Below are 19,299 nucleotides of genomic sequence, written 5' to 3' on the forward strand. Positions count from 1 at the left end.
GTTGAGGCCGAGATATTATTAACTGGATAACAGCCCGTCTAGACGGGAGCATTTTCTAATATTTAATAATAGTACTGACAGAATTCGAATGCATACGCAAATCATCCTAAATACTTTTTTTAAATAAACATATATAATATTTTAATATAAAAATACTATTATGCCAAACAATAATTTTAAATACATTTACGTTTACACTATCCAAAATCTTTTCATAATATGCATTATTTTTAATTAAAATATTAGTATTATTTACAGCTAGCAACATTTACATTTTGTAGATTTTAAGAAAAATTGCAGTCAGTGCCAACCGATTTTTAAGATCTGCCGAAAACAAACATTTTTTGGAAGTTATTAATATTTTTAAATAATGATGTAGATTTAATTAAGTGCTGCGAGTACAACCTTCAGACAAATGTGCAAAATCATTTAAAATATCTACAATATTTTTATTCAAATGAAATGACAGCACAAATATAAACCACTCTGATGTATGTATGAAATAATCTATGATTAATTAAACTTAACCATTTCATTTTTTGTCACAAAATTTTCACTATTATCTTCCTTATATTCATAGCATTTGTGAATAAAGTTTGAGTAATATCTATTGATTTTCATAGCATTTCCTCTAATTTATATAGTTAGATTTTTAGATCCTATAAAATAACAACAAAAAAAATAAATTATATTAGACATTTTTTTCAACCAATTTATTATTATTATTTTTATCTCAAAGCTTTATGTCTCCTTATAAAGACTAAATTATATTAATACATATGTTACATATGTGAATGAACTCCCATTGTCTCTTGGCGACCAATATTTTCAGATTCCCGTCATGCCTCTGCTCACTGGTGCATATAAGTATATCATTTCACAAGCGACATTTTCTACGTGTGATTAGTTTTTTACAGTACCAATTAGTAATGTAAGTGGAAAATAAACTGGTTTTTGATTCAAAACGCATCAAGAACTATTTTCGAATTAAAATGTGCCAACCCCACTGCATGAACTGTAGCCCTGATTACTGGAAATGATAGAAGTCAAATTATACATACAAATATTATATATATATATACAGGGTGTTGCCGAATTCGACCGACAAACTCAGAGGGGTGATAGTAGGCATCAAGAGGATAAAGAATCACCATACAACATGGGGTCCCAAACGACGTTTAGGGGGTGAAAATCGCAAAAGAATAGGGAGTTGGAGAACTTTTGGAAAATGTTCAATTCATTAAAACACTTTATCTAATATTTGAAAAAATTCTATCTGGCTCACGAAATTTGCTAATTACGTCGCAAGATATATTGAAATCGGTATTTTTAAAAAGGGAGCTATTATTTAAAATTGTGGCTGACTAAAGCATATCTTTTAATTTCAGTTATGTAATTCAAATCATATATATTTTAATCTCGATTTTGGGTTTGTTTTTAATTCCGCCTCCTTCTTCTGCAGAGATTTACTATAAATGAATATTAAATGTATCGCGTTTCAATTTTTCTAATGTAGATAAGAAACTTCAGAGGGTAGGTACCATCAAAAATATCATTCTTGGAAACTGACCTTAGTTTAAAATTACCGAATGAAGGTACAGTAAAGGTAACTAATACTCGGGACACAGCATTGTTTTCTCAATCTTCTTCGATCCTATTTGGCCTTAAAAATACGAAATAAGAGAAGAAAAATTTTGTCTTCCAGATGATCCACAACATTGAGCAACTATGCATTCCTCGTTTAATTTTTGTTATCAAGTAATTGTTAACGTTTTAAGCAAGCTACAAATTCAAACGTAGACGTAACAAAAATTACAGATGCATATCCCCGTTTTGAAACAACAGGAAAATTATTTTCTCGTTGAAATGTACCGATTATCTAAAATAAACATACACATTAAGACGTGGGAACATTTCGCCTGTGAACGGTGCAACATACAACATGTGTTATAGATAGATACGGAATCTTTATCTGACGAGTCATACATTCGCGATAAAAAGCATTTTATTGTATTGAGGACTTCAATGAATGAGCACCAAGAAGAAAAATGAATTTATATATTCCCGCAGTGTTGCTTTTATTCTTCTGTTTCGGGTAAAGTATTATTTGTCACATAATTGATAAAAAAATATGTAATTTTTTAAAAATACGCAATTTGCTATAAGAGGCAAAGCTTTTTATTTTAGCTTATTTAAGCTTCCCTCTGTACTTTCAGATTTTCGTGGGCATTAGTTGAACACTTTTGTTTCCATTACGACTTTTAAATAATTTCTTTCTTTCTTTTTAAAGTATAAAGTTCAATATTATTTGTTGTAGTTTGGCTATATAGCAAGCGTGACCGCTTATTTTCATAAAATTACCTGTTTAAATGATATTGTCATGATGTGTACTATTATTTCATATTACTTCCATGCTACGATTGTAATGAGAAAGGCTTATCTTTGATTAAACCTTTTTAAAATTTATCCTCCAGATGTTTCTTTTCAGACATAAAAGTAGTTAGTACTTTAGTAATTATCATTATCACCAGTAATTATCATTCTAATCTAAACTCTAAAATTTTCAAAAATTTAATTTTCTCACAATTTAACTGGATTAAAAAAGTTTGTAATAACAAAATTTCCTATATTGAAGCATCAAATAATCTCATTAAAAACTTAAGTACTAATGAATTTCCCAGAAACTACTGCAATATTGAAACTTTAATAAAAGAAGGGATGGTTTGCTTCTAACTACAGTAGACTCCCGATTATCCGCAGTGCGGATTATCCACGCCTGCCGCACAAAGGTTTTTTTTTTTTTTTTTTTTTTTTTTTTTCAAAAAGGTGCAGTTTTACAGTTATGCTTCTGTAATTAGATAATACATTACAGTATTAAAACAGTACATATGTATTAATTTTTCTGTGCATCCTTGACGCCTCTCGTAAATACGAAGCACTTTTCTGTTTTCATTAACAAAATGCATTTTAGGTTAGTTTTGAGTGATATACTAAATTATTAAGCGTTAGTGAAACATTTCCTGCTGTTTATTTTACGTTTTGTTGTACATAAAACGATTTTTCAAAGTTGTAATGACTGTTTTCTTTTTTGCTATACCCGTTTTTAGCTTTTTTCGGATTATCCGCGATTTTTGTTATCCGCGGCGGCCGCGCCACCCAATTCCGCGGATAATCGGGAGTGTACTGTATTTGATACAAATAAAAATAGACTTTCCGTTACATATTAACTAACTCTATAGATGGCGCTGAGACCCTCCAATTATTTATGACTTTGAATGATGTGGCATTTCTAAGCAGGAACAGTATTAACCCTTATCGTGGCAAAATTGCTTTTTTGAAGAAAAGCAAAAAAAAAAAAAAAAAAAAGAATATAGGTAGCTTCTTTACGCTATAAAAAACATAAAAAAAAATCGTGTAATAAAAATCGTTTAATAAAACTAAGTTAAAAATTATTTTATAGTGGTAGTATATTTTTATAAAGTTGTATGTATGGTATACTATACAAAATGACATAAGGGTTAAGACGCGGGAAACAGGATGGGATACTTTATTTGGTAGATGTTTTACCTGCTATTGGTATGATCTTTCCTTTTTTGTTTTAATAATTAGTTGTGAGTGTTCTTTTATAGTTTATATTATTTTATTGTAATTGTCGCATAAACTGGTGGTTGCATTTTATGTAATTTTGTTTTATTTTTATAAAAAATGGTGCATCTCTTAGGCCTCAATTTCTGGGGATTTTCGGGTCACGAGGGGTCAATATTGTTGGACAAAAAATCAGACCCCTTACAGAAAAATTTCCTTGTTTTGAATCCCATCTTGAAGGTGACCCTTGAGAAAGTCTTCAGACCGGATTCTTTTTTTACTTTTGGTTCTATTTTTTTACTTTTGATTCTATTTTTATTCCTTTTTATTGGTTATGTTCATTTTTGTTTTAGTAGTAGCAGCATTAGCGCTCTCTATATACAATTGTGCTTTTTTAGTTTGATTCAGAAATAATTTTAGTTTTTTAGATTGTTTCAGAAATAGTTTTTAATTGGAATTTTCATAATGCTTGTATTTTTGTTAATTTCTTATATATATATATATTATATATTTACAATTACATCATTAGTATTCAGAGTTAGTACATTTAACACATTTATTTAAAATACTTTTAATAGTTTTTCTAGCTCTGATAATCATGAACGTTTCTCTAATTAATGACTGCATTATTTGTATTCCAGCATGACAGTTCTCTTTGTATATAGATTTGATTAAAAGTTTTGTAAATTAGCATTTTTCAGGTAACAAAATAAGATACAAAAGAAAACTTTCATCATTACGTTCAGTTATTTTAGATTTTATTCTTAAAATATTATCATTATCAATAAAGGAAACAAACTTTAAAGATTCAATATTAGGTAAATTATATGTCTGAGTTAAGCGAATCAATTGTTCCTCAGAATTTTCAATTTCAGCAACAGAAGGTTTATGTTCCTTGCATTTGTTAAAGTCTTTGCTACGATTATTTACAAATCTTAATACCCACCGAAATACTCTAATCATTTTATCATAGGCAGACACATTACGTATAAGCAGGGGGGAGGGCTGCATCGTTTGCCAGATCAACATTCGCATTTCTAGTTTTCTTTCTCCCTACGTTAGCTTCTCGAGGCTCGCAACTGATTTCACCATCTGGCCAATGTTCCGAATTTTTTTTTCTACCTGGAAAGCCTTTCTCACCATTTAGAATTAAGCATTTGTCGTGGAGAACAACCAGGAGATAGCAAATCCGCGACATTCATGTTTCCTGGGATATACTTCCGTGATTGAATTTGAGTCAGTTGTCTAATTTCCTTTGCCCTATTAGCTACAAAAACTGACCAATTTCCATATTCCTTAATCCACCAAAGTGCTGTAGTGGAATCGGACCAAAGAGTAACTTTCAAGTCCGGTATATTAAGTGCCTTCAAAATAGAATTTACTAGTCGAGCACCTATACAACAAACCATTAGTTCTAAACTCAGTATACTCAAAGGTTTGATTGGAGCGACTCTAAACTTCCCTCTAACGAGAATTATGCTAACTCTAGAATTCTGCTATTGATTGAGCAAAGTCGCATCCCGTATATCACCCCTTCCTTGCATCGACAAATACATGCAATTCAGCTAAAAAAAATCCATTTTCATGCACGTGGCACAGTTAGATCTTTCAAAATTTGAATTTCATTAAACCATTTCAATAATTCATTTGCAACATTTTGAGGCTGTTCCCGATCCCATGCAATTTTCATTTTCCATAGTTCCTATAATAGCAGTTTGGGGAGCAAAGTAGACGGCGCCAATATCCCAATGGGATCAAAACTTTTTGTACTTAGACAAAACTAATCGCTTTGGGATTTTCATTTAACACGTTAATGATTCTAAATTCGTGCAATATTTCAAAACATTATCCAATTCCCAGATGATACCCAAAATAAAAGTATCGCCTGAGTATTTATCAACACTTCTACTAGCTACATTGCTCTCAAAATTACGTACATTAAAACATCTTTCTGACATAATTAATTTAGTCTTCTCAATAAATCTCTCTGTTTCATCAACATTGAAAACACCAGCTACACAATTATCTACGTAAAAAGATTTTATTTTTTGTGCAACTTCCTTAAATTCAGGACTACAGTTTTCCAAAAGATACATTCGATAAGTAAGGGCTGGAAGACACCCCAAACACAACTCGACAATGTCTGTACATTAATTGTTTTTCATCGCATAGGGAGGAAAAAAAAAAAAAAAAAAAAAAAAAAAACTGAGATAATCTCTATCTTTCGGTGCAACAAATAGCATCAAAAAAGTCTTTTAAATATTGGCTACTCTTTCGATTGGATAATTTCTAAAACGACCTAAAATGTCAGGTAGTAATTCAATAAGATTTACGCCTTTACATAAACCTTCGTTCAAAGATGGTCTCCCTTTTTCTCAGGCGGAAGCATCGAATACCGGTCGTATTTTTGTAGTCGAGGCAAATAATGACATTCATTGTTCAATTCTGCTTCCGGCACATGTTCCTGCCTGCAAAAAGTCCATGTCTTAACATTTCTTGATCTACTGGTTCCAATCCTAGTTTATCCACAATATCCTTTTTTAGGAAAGATCTTTGAGCACCGGTATCGAATAATCTTCGGATAATTAAAGATATGTCTTTATTCATAATTTTCACCAATACTGTTAACAATAATGTAAATGAATTCCTTGGTGACAAGTGAATCTTGGCATGTAATTCAGGTGATGGATTCTGTTTTGTTTGATTTATATGATGTTTTTTCTTGCATATAATGCACTTCAAATAGGCCCTGCAAATCTTTTGAATTATGACCTGCTTTCAAACAAATAAAGCACGCACCTTTCTCCTTTAATGTTTCTTTTTTCTCTTCCAGTGACATATCAGGAGCTTTAAAGCATTCTATTGTATTATGAAATGACTTATTACAAAATATGCATTGCTTTTCATTTATTTCAGCTCTTTTCTTTTCACTAGATACAATGCAAGCTGCCGTAGGATCTTTCGGTATAATTCTTTGGAACTCTTGATCCTTCGCAAAACCGGATCGAGCAAGTTGTAATGTCTCATCACTTTCGAATTCCGATCGAAGAAATTCTAACAAATTTCCCAAAATATTCGGCTTAACTTTATTTTCGACTCTGCTGCGTGTTAGTTCCCACTCTTTTATAAGATCTTCTGGAAGAGATGACTCTACTAATGGATACAGCATTGCTTCGTACTTTTCAGATGTCACTCTTAATGTCTCCAATGCTCTTTACTGGGTTTTTAATTTATCATAAAGAGCACGTAAAGTGAAATTTTCTCCATTCTTTGCTTGCATCAAAACAAGATTCAAAAGTTCACGAACATCAATTTGGATAACAACTCATCTTTAGCAAAACGCGATTTCAATTGTTCAATAGCTTTATTATAATTCGTACCCGACGGCGGAAAACTTTCGACTAAATCTCTTGCCGATGACCCAATTTCCGTCGCCTGCAAAAGATAATGAAATTTATCATCCGAATAAATACTATCATCATCGTGATTTTTTTTTTAATTGTCCCCAGAATCCGAGCCAGTTCTTTATATCGCCGTGAAAACGTTTTAATTCCAACTTGGGAAGGCGAAAAGTTCGTTTTGTTTCATTTAATACTCCGGAAGTATCGCTATTTTCTTCTTTCGTAGCCAAAACAAAATCGGCTTTCGTTTTCATAGCAATCCATTGATAGCGATAATTTTCCGCTATGTCAAGGTCATTAGAAAATTCTTCTTCAATATTTTCCATTTTGGTCCTTTTTTACTCTAATTTTTTCATCTACTTCAAATAACCTTTCAGCTTTATCACTTAATATATTAAATACCGGTATCAATTCAATTTTACTTACCGGTTCCGTTTTCACAGCATTTTCAATTTCTTTCAACGATTTGGTAAATAATCGCCTGAGTTGTGTTCTCTCCCGTTTTAGATTATCCATACTCCTGTCACGGACGCCAATTTGTAAAATATCTTCAATAATTACTCTGGATGTGATATGAGAGAACACTTTATTTGCGATTATTTACATAGAAAGTTTCGAAAGCATATTTACATCGAGAAAACGAAATCTGAATTAATTACACTGGAGTGGAGTTGAGTTGCAACTGGTATGACGCTTACACCTTATCCTCAATTTTAGAAATAAATCCACATATTTTCTTTACCGAAAGCACTTCAAAACTACATACATAAAAGCATTTTCAATCACTAACCTCAATAGAAAATACACTGTAATGTTTAAACTTCGTTTCATTCCCCTCCGATCAGGGAATGAATTATAGTTTCCTCTCTCAGCGGAGTGGTCTTCAAAATACTCATAACACTTTCGTTGATATGGCTATTTTCACACGCGGAATCAAGGAGAAATCGAATCCTCTTTTCCCAACCTTTGATCCGTATGAAAACGCAGAAAGTTTGAAAGTTAATACTTTCGTTTCTGTTGCAATTAGATAGAGAATTCTCAGCTTTTATGGAACAATTTAGATCATGATTTTTATCCAATTTCGGGCACATAATTTCAAAATGAAAATAATTACATTTAGAACAATTAATATTATTTTTAACATCACAATTTTTACTTAAATGGCCTGCTTTATTTAAATATATAAAACAAGCACCTTTTCTTAGTAATAAGTGTCGCTTTGCAATTACCGACATTTTTCTAGCAGTATAATATTTTTCACTTGGATGAAATTTATCACAAAAAATATAATTGTTTCTTTTCTTACCAGCAGAATTTTCGGAGCTTACCAGCGCTGATGCTGTCATTAATTCAATAGGTTTAATCCTTTCAGCTGGATGATCTCTCTTTCGAAAATTAATTCCGAAACCGGATTTTGATAGCTAGCTGCACTATTTCGTCCCCTTGGACTTCTAGGCGAAGGAAAGTCATTAAATGTTTTAAAGAACGCGATCCTTTGGCGTCCGTCTCATTACTACGTTCTCTCTCCCAGGCAATCAGGACTTCCTCAGGTAAACAGGATTCCACCAAAGGTATTAAAAAGTCTCCATACTTTTCTTGGGTTCATCCAAGGCTCTCCAATTTACTTTCAAGTTCATCGTACAAGGAGGACAAATCCGTTTTCGTTCTTCCAGAAACAGCATTCTTCATAACTAAACTCAAAAGTTCTCGTACATAAATCTATACAAGCAAGTCTTCATGGCCATACCTCTCCTTTAGTTGTTGAATGGCCTTAGGATAGTTATCCGCCGTTGCAGGAAAACTTATAACTAATCGTTCTGCTTTTGACTTAAGTACGGACTGCAATAAGTATTGCATCTTATCTTCATCCAAAATACTTCTATCATTATGAATGTTCTGGAATTGACTCCAGAAGGCCAAAAAGTCTTTAGCTTCGCCGCTGAATTTCTTCAATTCATTTTTCGGTAGTTTAAAACTTCTTTCAGTTTTGATCGGAATAGCAGCTTCTTGTAATTTCAAATCCACTCGGGAACAAATTTCAATATAACGGGCACGGTAATTTTCTGCTTCTATCATATCATCCAAATACAATCGCTCGGCATCTTTCATTTTCAAGAATTGTTCAGAAACTTGATTCTGACAAGTGTCAAGTCTCTGAAATTTATCCATAATTTGTACTTTCAAAATCGAAAGTAGATTCAAATCCATCTGTTCTTTCATAAGTTCGATTTCAATCTTTTTAATGCTGTCCGACACTGAAAGATTAGTTACAGTTTCATCTGGCGGAAAACACCGGATTTAAAGTTCTTATTTTTAAAACGGTACAATATTCGGTTGAAAATAAATTACAAAATTGTATAGGGTATTCGATTAAGTACGAGTGCAATAATGCTAATGTTAAGCGTCCTTCGGGGGCAATAATGCTAAGATGAAAATGTGTAAAACACGCATTTGTGTGGTCACAATTTCTGAAATTGCAATGTTCTAAAAAAAAAAAAAAACTGCTTATCACATGATATTTTTATTTTAGGAATCCAAACTGCTCTCCATTGTCAGCAACACAGATTTGGACCTTTATTTGAATTTCACCTCGCTCACTTTTTACCATATCGGTTGATGCTCTAGCACAAACAACATCAATATCTTATACTCCGTGGTGTTGCCGGAAATCTACTGTTTGAGTTATTCCCACAGAAAAAGTATATCAGGGCTATTTAGACCTTTTGCTCATGTGTTGTGATGTCACAATTTCGGAAAACACAAATATGCATTTTAAATGTTTTGTTTTTAGTATTAATATGCACAAAGACTTTCTTTGTACTCAGCTGAAAATACTCTATAATTTTGTAATTGACCTTAACTGTACCTTGCACAGTTTTAGAGATATGAACGCTAACTTCGTTGCTTTCCACTAGGTAGCGCTGTAACCGATCTCACTGTGCAGTGCAGAGTCACTATACCATATCTAGACAACAATTTCGTATCAAGAGTTGTCGCCGTTTTCAAGCTAATGTGGGAAAAAGAAAGGCTTTAGTGGACACCCAGTATATGACATTAATTTGAACTGTAATTTAAAATAAAAATTTTCCTTTTCAGAAATCCAGCTGAGGGTCTCCTTTGTGAATGCTTAAGTTATATAATTTCAGAAAATGGGCTTTCGAAAGAAAACAAAATTTCTTCCATAGAGTACGACATTGAAGATTCTGTCTGTGATGGAGATGGAGTAATGAAATGCAAAAACTATTGTAATGACATGGTAAGTACGATTGTAAAAATCAGTAATTGGGACAAATTTATTTTATAGAATAAGATACTGATTATATCAACATCTTTTTAATTTTTTTTTTTTCATAATTTTAGACCACATCTTTTAAGACTACTCTTAGTAATAAGGAATTCATGCATCTTAAATTATATAGTGCTAGGGCAAGTTCACCGAGAGGTTTTTGGTGGGGGAGAGGGATGCCAGTATTTTGCTCCAGAGCCTGACTTATATTTTGGAGGCCCCCATGCTAGCCTTCTTAAAATGTGGTTCTCAATTCTTAGTAAATTTTCGGAAGTTTTCACAGGAATTTCTTCTTTTACGCTTTTTGATATTTGACAAAAATAGTTAATTATCTTGAGTTCAAAGTAATTATCTAAAAAAATGTAATTAAAAAAGCGCTTAAGTATCTTATGCGGAATTAAATTATGCGTAATTAAATTTTATAAGTATCTGCATTCTTAAAATAATAGGAATAAACTATGCGCATTTTAAAATAAAATGTAAAATTAAAAATACGCGTGAATTACCTTAAAAAAATATGCCAAATAATCGGCTTTAATTAAATTTCTATTTAGTTGTCATTAATTAATACTTTCATTTTATTTATATAAAAACTTTGGAATCTCAACAAGATATTTTTTAAAGAAATAGTTTTTTTTTTTTTTTTTTTTTTTTTTTTTTTAAGCTTTTACATTTGAAAAAGGGCCGCAAAGGAAAAAAAAAATCTAAGAAATCCTAATAGAAAAAATATCCGAAAAACCAAGTAAAAAATTAAAAAAACATACTTACAAAACATATTTTAATGATGCCTTTTATTAATTACTATATGATATATCTATCGTCGCTCGGAATATTATTTTCACGTCTTTTAGCAATGAAAATGAATAATAAATCAATTATCATTATTATTTCTTCACTAATATTTAATTTTATTATTAATTTTTCATAAATATTAAATTATGATATCATTATTAATAATAATTTTATGATAAATAATTCATAATTAATTAACTATCACTAAAATTTCTTTAAAACTCTGCAAAATTTCAAGTATTTACAACATACATATTAAAACAAAAGTCAAAGTTATCACATATCATACCAGTTGTTGAAAGTGAAAGCTACGTGATGTTAACATCACATGTAAACGATTAAAAGTATATTAATATAAGCATTCAAGAGAATGTCAACATGTACATAAATAAAGAATATATATATGTATATATACAAAAGTATTAGAATCAAGTTAATAGGAAAAACAAAAATCAAATAAAAATTAAACCAAAAAAATTATTAAAAAAAGAATCCGGCCTGAAGACTTTTTCAAGGGTCACCCTCAGGCAGGGATTCAAATAAAGGGATTTTTTCTGTGAGGACATACAGACATTGTCTAATAATGATTCCTCGTGACCCGAAAATCCCCTGAAATTATGCTCAAGAGATATACCATTTTAACAGAAAGGAAATACAAAATAACAAATTAGAAAAAAATAACCACAACAAAGTAAAAATACAATAACAAAATAACAAAAACAGCATTAAAATTAAAATTAAAATTAAAAACGAAAAGGCCAGAACATACCATCCAACAGTCAAGGAAACTTTAAACAATCGATTGTGATTTCCTGTTTTTAAAAAAGGTATTATTACCTTTAATTAATACCTTTAATAATTAATACCTTTTTAATTAAACAAGGTATGGTTTGGGATTAATCCTTTGGCTTTAATAAAAATAGAACTTTACTTGCATATTGGATCACTCAATAGATGGCGCTGGGTGCCTACCTCTGTTTACATAATTTACCGTTAACTTTTTTAAAAACAGGAAATCACAATCGATTGTTTAAAGTTTCCTTGACTGTTGGATGGTATGTTCTGGCCTTTTCGTTTTTAATTTTAATTTTAATGCTGTTTTTGTTATTTTGTTATTGTATTTTTACTTTGTTGTGGTTATTTTTTTCTAATTTGTTATTTTGTATTTCCTTTCTGTTAAAATGGTATATCTCTTGAGCATAATTTCAGGGGATTTTCGGGTCACGAGGAATCATTATTAGACAATGTCTGTATGTCCTCACAGAAAAAATCCCTTTATTTGAATCCCTGCCTGAGGGTGACCCTTGAAAAAGTCTTAAGGCCGGATTTTTTTAATAATTTTTTTTGGTTTAATTTTTATTTGATTTTTGTTTTTCCTATTAACTTGATTCTAATACTTTTGTATCAATTCATCTGTGTTTTAGAAGTAGCTGCAATTGCGCTCTCTAAATACTATGAAGTTCCTTTTTGGTTTTAGTTTAAATAGGTAATAAATTTTAGTTGCGATTTCGAAACTGTTTTGTTTCGTTTTCATTTTAGTTTCGTTTTCAAACTTTTTCTTACTTTAGATTGGTTATATATATATATATATATATATATATATATATATATATATATATATATATATATATATATATATATATATATATATATATATATATATATATATATATATATATATATATATATATATATAAACATAATTTTTTAGCATAGTTGGGGCTGCAGAGAGAGAAGACACGTTCAAATTTTAAACTTCGCTTTTATTCTTTTATTCCATTCCGGGAGGCATAATTTTTATGTGCAAGAAGAGCGGACAGAACACGTCTGTTCACAGCGCGGCACAAGAGCGTAAAAGAGAGAGAAAATATTTTACCCGACTTATTTATACTATGAGATTTTGATAGAGATTTCATTATACGTATCGGTTTAAGTAAGGGAATTATAGGGATCTTTTTTTAAAAAAATTCGCTTAGGTTAATAATTTTTATCCCTTCACTCGGAGCGTGTGAAAGTGCTATATATATTGTATATAAATCTAAATTGAGCCTTGATTAATTCCCAAAGTTTTATCTTCATTTAGCCCATATTAAATTCATTCTAAAATGTTCTCTTATTTCCTGATCCCATACCACCCTTTTATTTAATTAATATTATATATATATTTAGCAAAGAAACTACTTTTACGTAAGATATTATAAAACACAAAATATTCTTAATATTCTTATCATGTCAGTTTTCTTTTATTAAAATGAATATATTAGTTGTATTAAACATTTTTATCTTGTAACTAGTCGAAAAATTACAAACTGTGCAAAACGGTTTTTAAACCCGACGTACGACCCCCCTCCCATTAGTTATGAATAATTTTCAAAGAATGATACGAAATTTTGCTAAACATTACTAGTGGCAATTTAAACATGTTTTATAACGTGGAACATAAAAACGACCATCAAAAGCAAGTAATTAAGTTTTCGTTGTTTTCTAAAGAACAAGAAATCTCAAAACAATTTTCGTGCTAAGAAGACGGAGGGGTTATCCCTTTCCAATATTAGTAAAGTGGAAGAAATTCTGATTATATTTCTCTCTCCTTATTTTAAAATCATTTTATATATATAAAAAAAATGGGTGCTGTCATGTTATTGGATTGAGCAAAACTGCGCATGCGTAATGGTAATTTATCTTTTAGTCAATAAAAAAAATTGTTTAATTTATTATCATGACACTTTCACTAAAACCTTCCTTAAGCTTAAAAAAAAAAAAAAAAAAAAAAAAAAAAAAAAAAAAAATGCGAGGTAAAATTTTATGAATATCTAATTATTAGTTAAGAGTTTTTAGGAAAGGAACAAAAACAAAAGACTTTTCAGTTTTATTTGCATAGATGTTTCTTAACAGATTTGAATAATGCCATTTTTTCTAGAAATTTGGATAAATGAAAAAATAAATAAATAATGAAATGAACGAAAAAAAATGATTCCTAGCTTGTTTATATCAATATTTTATAATTAAACAAATGCTATATATATATATATATACAGGAGGTCCACTCTAATCATTGTTCAATAATTAATTTCTAACCTGTAAGAGATAGGTATAGGGTTCCAGTTGGTAAATGCTCTTTAAATGGCGGAAATAATTATATTTTATATTGTTTCAGTCAATCAATGAAATGCTTAAAAAATTACAAAATCTAAACTTTTATACTGCCCTCCTGTTCTATTAATTATATTTAGGATTTTTTTTTTTGTTTGTTACACATATTTTAAACAAAAAAAAGTTTCCGCAGAATTCGAAGCCTGATCAGACGACTAGGGAGAATGACACCGGAGCCAATGCCCTACTCTTTAAACTTTTGTGCTACACCATCCTGAGACTTTTAACTGCTTCAAAATTTACGAGACTTACATACACGACAGAATTCTAGTGGAATAGCGAGAAGGAGGGAAGAAGAAAAAAGGATGTTAAATAAAAACTGGAGAAAATGGAAATATTAAATGTTTAATAATGTAGATATTAAAAACAGTGAAGCTTTGACATATCCAGCTGCTAGATAAATACTGTGATCGAAATATTAAATGTTTAATAATGGAGATATTAAAAACGGCGAAACTTTGATACATCGAGAACCTAGTTGAATATTGTAACAATTCAATGTATTTTGAGCTAGGCACATTAAATAGGCCTGGAACAATTGAAGTAAAAATAAAGAATAACGATCTCCTTGTGACTCTGCAGAAAATATCGTTAACTCATTTATGATGTTCCTTGCGGGTTCTTTTAAAATTAAATTCTTTCTTTTAAGAATAATAAACTCTTACAAAATATCTACTCCCCCATAAAAGGAAGTATGCCTGTCATGATTTATAGATACAAAACTGAATACTCAAATTCATTGAAATTACACGAATAGCTATGGGAAGTATCTTTTTCTGTTTGCCATTTTGTTCATTGCATTGCAAGTTTATGGAAGCAAGGAGAATTTTGAAGAAAAAAAGAGCGGACTGGTGTCATTGACAATGCCATAAAGAACATGCCAAAAATCGAGCTCCATCTTGATTTGTTTCATGAAACTATTACAGTGGCGTAGTGCAGGCTAATGGCCCCTGGGTATGATATTATTCTTTCGCTTCATCGTCTTATTTGACATTAAAACGGCGCATAAATACACCAATGTTTTTCCTCCATGTTGCCAGAGGCATCTATACATAGCCCCCCGCCGAGTCATTATATTACTGAACTCATGATGTTTCTGTATACGCTTATTAAAAGAGACAAAGGGAAAAAAAAAATTTCAATGCTTTCTGCTCATTTTCCAATTATTTCCACAGATATATTTATCCATTTGTTTTTATAATATAATCGTGAAATTCATTTGTAGACATCTTGTATATTAATTGTTTTGGCTTATGTTTTTTTTTTCTTTCTTTTTCGAATAGACAGTTTGTTTTATGTTGCAAAAAGAGGGATAGTACCAACAAATTGAGTTTGCATTTTGTAATAAAAGAATATAGGTTGTTGTACAAATGCTGACATAAGAGGTTAGGAAACGAGATACAGAAAAATGGCTTCCAAATAGGCAAAAATAAAATATATTGCTTTAATAGTTTTAAGTAACTCTTTCAACAAATTCATCATTTATGATACAATATTTATTACATATTTTAGACTAATGCCGATCGTTTTTCATTATTTTGATAATTCATATCGTTAATTTAGACTTTTTAAAAGATATTTTTCTATTCCATAATGAGCTTACTCATATATATTAGAATACTTTCAATAATAAAAAGTTTACATTGTGATGCGTTATTCATTTAGACATTCTCATTAGATGCAGATACCACACAAGCTAATTTCGACTATCCAATAAAAAATAAGAGTAATGTGATGAAAAAATAACGACGTTTTTGTACGTAATATATATATATATATATATATATATATATATATATATATATATATATTTTCTGAAGCATCGCAGTTATTAGGCTTACAAGGAAAGAGTACGGGGTTGAAGTCTGAGATCGGGATGAGATTTAGTATAATGATAGTATATATTTAGAATGTTCATTCATGAAAATATTAAAACGTAATGGCCAGTCAATTTCGAGAAAATGGTCCTCAAACTTTTGGTAAAACTTATATACTGATAACTTGACTCCCGTCCTGATGGCATGGTTGTCTAGGTAACCGTCTCATATACGGAAGGTTCGAACCTGGCTAGAAATTTTTTTTCTTTTTTAATAACTTTTATTCAATTCAAAATTTACAAATGCTCTTAATTAATATGTTTTTTAATTTTTTCATCCAAAATAAATATTTATTATCAAAATACATAATAATTAAATTAAAATTTTAACAGAAAAAATTATAAATACAGATGCATTTTTTAAACAAAATAAAATTATTTAAATTTAATTAACTATTTACAGATAGTTTTAATTAACACGCTATTTATTTTTATGCAAGTATAAATGTTTATTATTTTAATAAATTGTAATTTAATATTTAAAAAAATACAAATAAATTTAACATAAATGGTGATAATTATTAATGATAAATACTCGCATCGTAAAAAAAAATTATTCAATATTTCTAAAAAATTATCCTATATACATTTACTTTCGATTATATACAAGAACCAGAATGGTAACTATAGTAAAATCATTGGAAACAAAATATATTTCGACATCTTGCACAACTGATAAATGATGATTGTCGACAATAGCAACGTTTCTTTAAGATATCCATGGGGAAACAACTTCATTTGCATTTAAAAATATCCCTCTTTCATTAAGTTGGGCAGCGTACCATGTATACCTTATCATCTTATTAAAAAATGGTGATGACAATTGATGATGTACAATTGATTGAATTTTTACACTATCTTCGCAACAATTTCTTTCTTGTTCATGTTCGATTAAATAAGAATTTTGTATATGCTTAATACGTTTTAAACCATCTGCCTACGCATTCAATAAATTAACTTCTGCTCTCAACTATTTCTTTGATTATATATTTAACAAATATCAGCTGCTCCCTTCAATTTTTGATATAAATACAGCTTCGTTGAGTTAGAATTGATAATTTATTATTATTAAAATCCAAGAATTTGAAAATTAATTGTTTGAAAATGATGCAAACAAGTTAAATTATCTGTAGCCATTAATGTTACGTTTTTAATTATTTTTCCTTTAAACATTAAATTATAATTTAAGTACTAAAAGAATAAACATTTATCCTTGCATAAAAATAAATAGTAAAACTATCTGTAAATAGTTAATTAAATTTAAATATTTTTTTTAAAATCAATCTGTATTTATAATTTTTTTCTTTTAAAATTTTAATTCTATTATTATGTATTTCGATAATAAATATTTATATTGGATGAAAAAAACTAAAAACATATTAATTAAGATTATTTGTAAATTTTGAATTGAATAAAAGTTATTAAAAAAGAAAAAAATTCCTAGCCCTGACCTTCCGTATACAAGAAGGTTACCTAGACAACCATGCCATAAGGAACTTCGGGACGGGAGTTAAGTTATCAGTATATAAGTTTTACCAAAAGTTTGAGGACCATTTTCTCGAAATTGGCTGGCCATTGCGTTTTAATATTTTCATCAATGAACATTCTAAATGTATACTATCCTTATACTAAATTTCATCCCGATCCCAGATTTCAATCCCGTGAACTCCCCTTGTTAGTAGACTAAGCCACTCTAACATTGCCTATAAATATCAATTCACTAGATCACAAAATATATATTGATTTAATGCACGTCTATAAATAGCAATTCACTAGGTCACAAACTATATATATCTTGATTTAATGCACGCCTATAAATAGCAATTCACTTGGTCACAAAATATATCTTGATTTAATGCACACTCGTTCCAGATAAATGGTAAAAGAGTGCGATTTTTTTAAAAAACAAAAACATAGAGGGTTAAAGCAAAATAACCATTTGCCTCTCTAACACAACAGGGTGTGAAAAAAAAACATAGGTGGTTCATAAATATCTTCATAACCATTTGATAAAAATACATAGCCTTAAAATATCTAAAGTTCAATGAAATCTAGAATAGTCATTGAATAAAGCCGCTTTTTTTTAAAGCATAATTATGTTGTAATCTTTTGGTAATTAAGTTGAATAATCCTTAGTATTTTTAATCATAAATAATATTTTTATGCTAACGAATAATATATATAATATTGCTAGATGCTAACAAAAATGCTTCGTTGTCTTTTATTTCTAGTATCAAGAACTAACAGAAAATGGAAATCTCTGTTCAATTATGCCAGGAGACTCAAAGAAAGTTGGAGACTGGATGTGTGAAGCACTACAACAAAATGTGTGCAATGCAAGGGTTGGGGTTTTCATTCAAAGCTGTGGTAGCGACCTGGTAGATACTGGATTTAGATTTATAGATACTTTATGCTGCAAATCGAAAAAAAGTACAAACTGCAGAGTTGAAAACTGATATTGTTTAGAAATTGATAAATAATATGATGGACATGGAAAAAAAAATAATAAAATGAAGTCATTATGTATTATCTAATATGAATATCATATTTTTGACAAGTTATTGCAGCTCTAATTCTGAACAAACTCGAATATTATGTATTAAAACCTTCTATGAAATGGTAAGTTCATTACATTACACTCCCGAGTATCCGGTTCGCGACTTTCTGGTCTAGTTTTCTTTTATCGTAATTAAATGAAGACAAGGAGTTGCAGAAGCAATCATCTATTAAGGACTTTTTTTCAAAAATTAAAAACAGTAAATTTTGTCTCTTATCTTAGGGTTACCATTTTCATATCTGTGTAATCATTTATTAGTGAAAAATAAAATCAATTTGATTAAATTTTCCTAAGAATTGGGTCCAAGATTTACTTTAACGTTTTGTTTACGTTTCCTGTATTTAAGTGAGATATTACAGAATTTATGTTAAAATGTGAACATTTTATATCACTTTTTCTCTAATAAGTTCTTGAAACGTGCAGTGCAGTATATAAACTACCAGTAAAGAGTCTTCTATTTTAGCTCTACGTTACCGGCAATTGTTTCAGTGATTCGTCGGGCCGCGTTCACATTCTACATGGCTGGAGATAAATGGAGGGCTTAGTACTCAAAAGATTTTAATCCCTTCATTCAGAGTATGACAACTTGAAGATTTCAACAGTTTTACAGCGCTCGTGCAGCATTAATTAAATAAAAGGTGGAATTGAA

At 29.8% G+C, this 19,299-nt stretch overlaps 1 protein-coding gene across 1 annotated transcript; it reads left to right on the plus strand.

Annotated features, from left to right (window-relative positions):
* Positions 1-1,966: 1,966 nt before the first annotated feature.
* LOC129959522 (uncharacterized) lies at positions 1,967-18,627 on the plus strand. Its single transcript, XM_056072391.1, has 3 exons — positions 1,967-2,095; positions 10,083-10,242; positions 18,325-18,627. The coding sequence occupies exons 1-3, from the start codon at positions 2,049-2,051 to the stop codon at positions 18,547-18,549; spliced, it is 432 nt and encodes a 143-aa protein (XP_055928366.1). The 5' UTR covers positions 1,967-2,048; the 3' UTR covers positions 18,550-18,627.
* The last annotated feature ends 672 nt before the right edge of the window (positions 18,628-19,299 follow it).

Source organism: Argiope bruennichi, chromosome X1, assembly GCF_947563725.1.
Source record: "Argiope bruennichi chromosome X1, qqArgBrue1.1, whole genome shotgun sequence".
Lineage (NCBI taxonomy): Eukaryota > Metazoa > Arthropoda > Arachnida > Araneae > Araneidae > Argiope > Argiope bruennichi.

Excerpts from the sequence above, each read along its gene's own strand:
- LOC129959522 (XM_056072391.1), top strand. The coding sequence starts at position 2,049 with ATGAATTTATATATTCCCGCAGTGTTGCTTTTATTCTTCTGTTTCGG. Across the intron at positions 2,096-10,082 it reads CTTTTATTCTTCTGTTTCGG|AAATCCAGCTGAGGGTCTCC; the intron begins GTAAAGTATTAT and ends TTTCCTTTTCAG. Across the intron at positions 10,243-18,324 it reads AAAACTATTGTAATGACATG|TATCAAGAACTAACAGAAAA; the intron begins GTAAGTACGATT and ends TTTTATTTCTAG.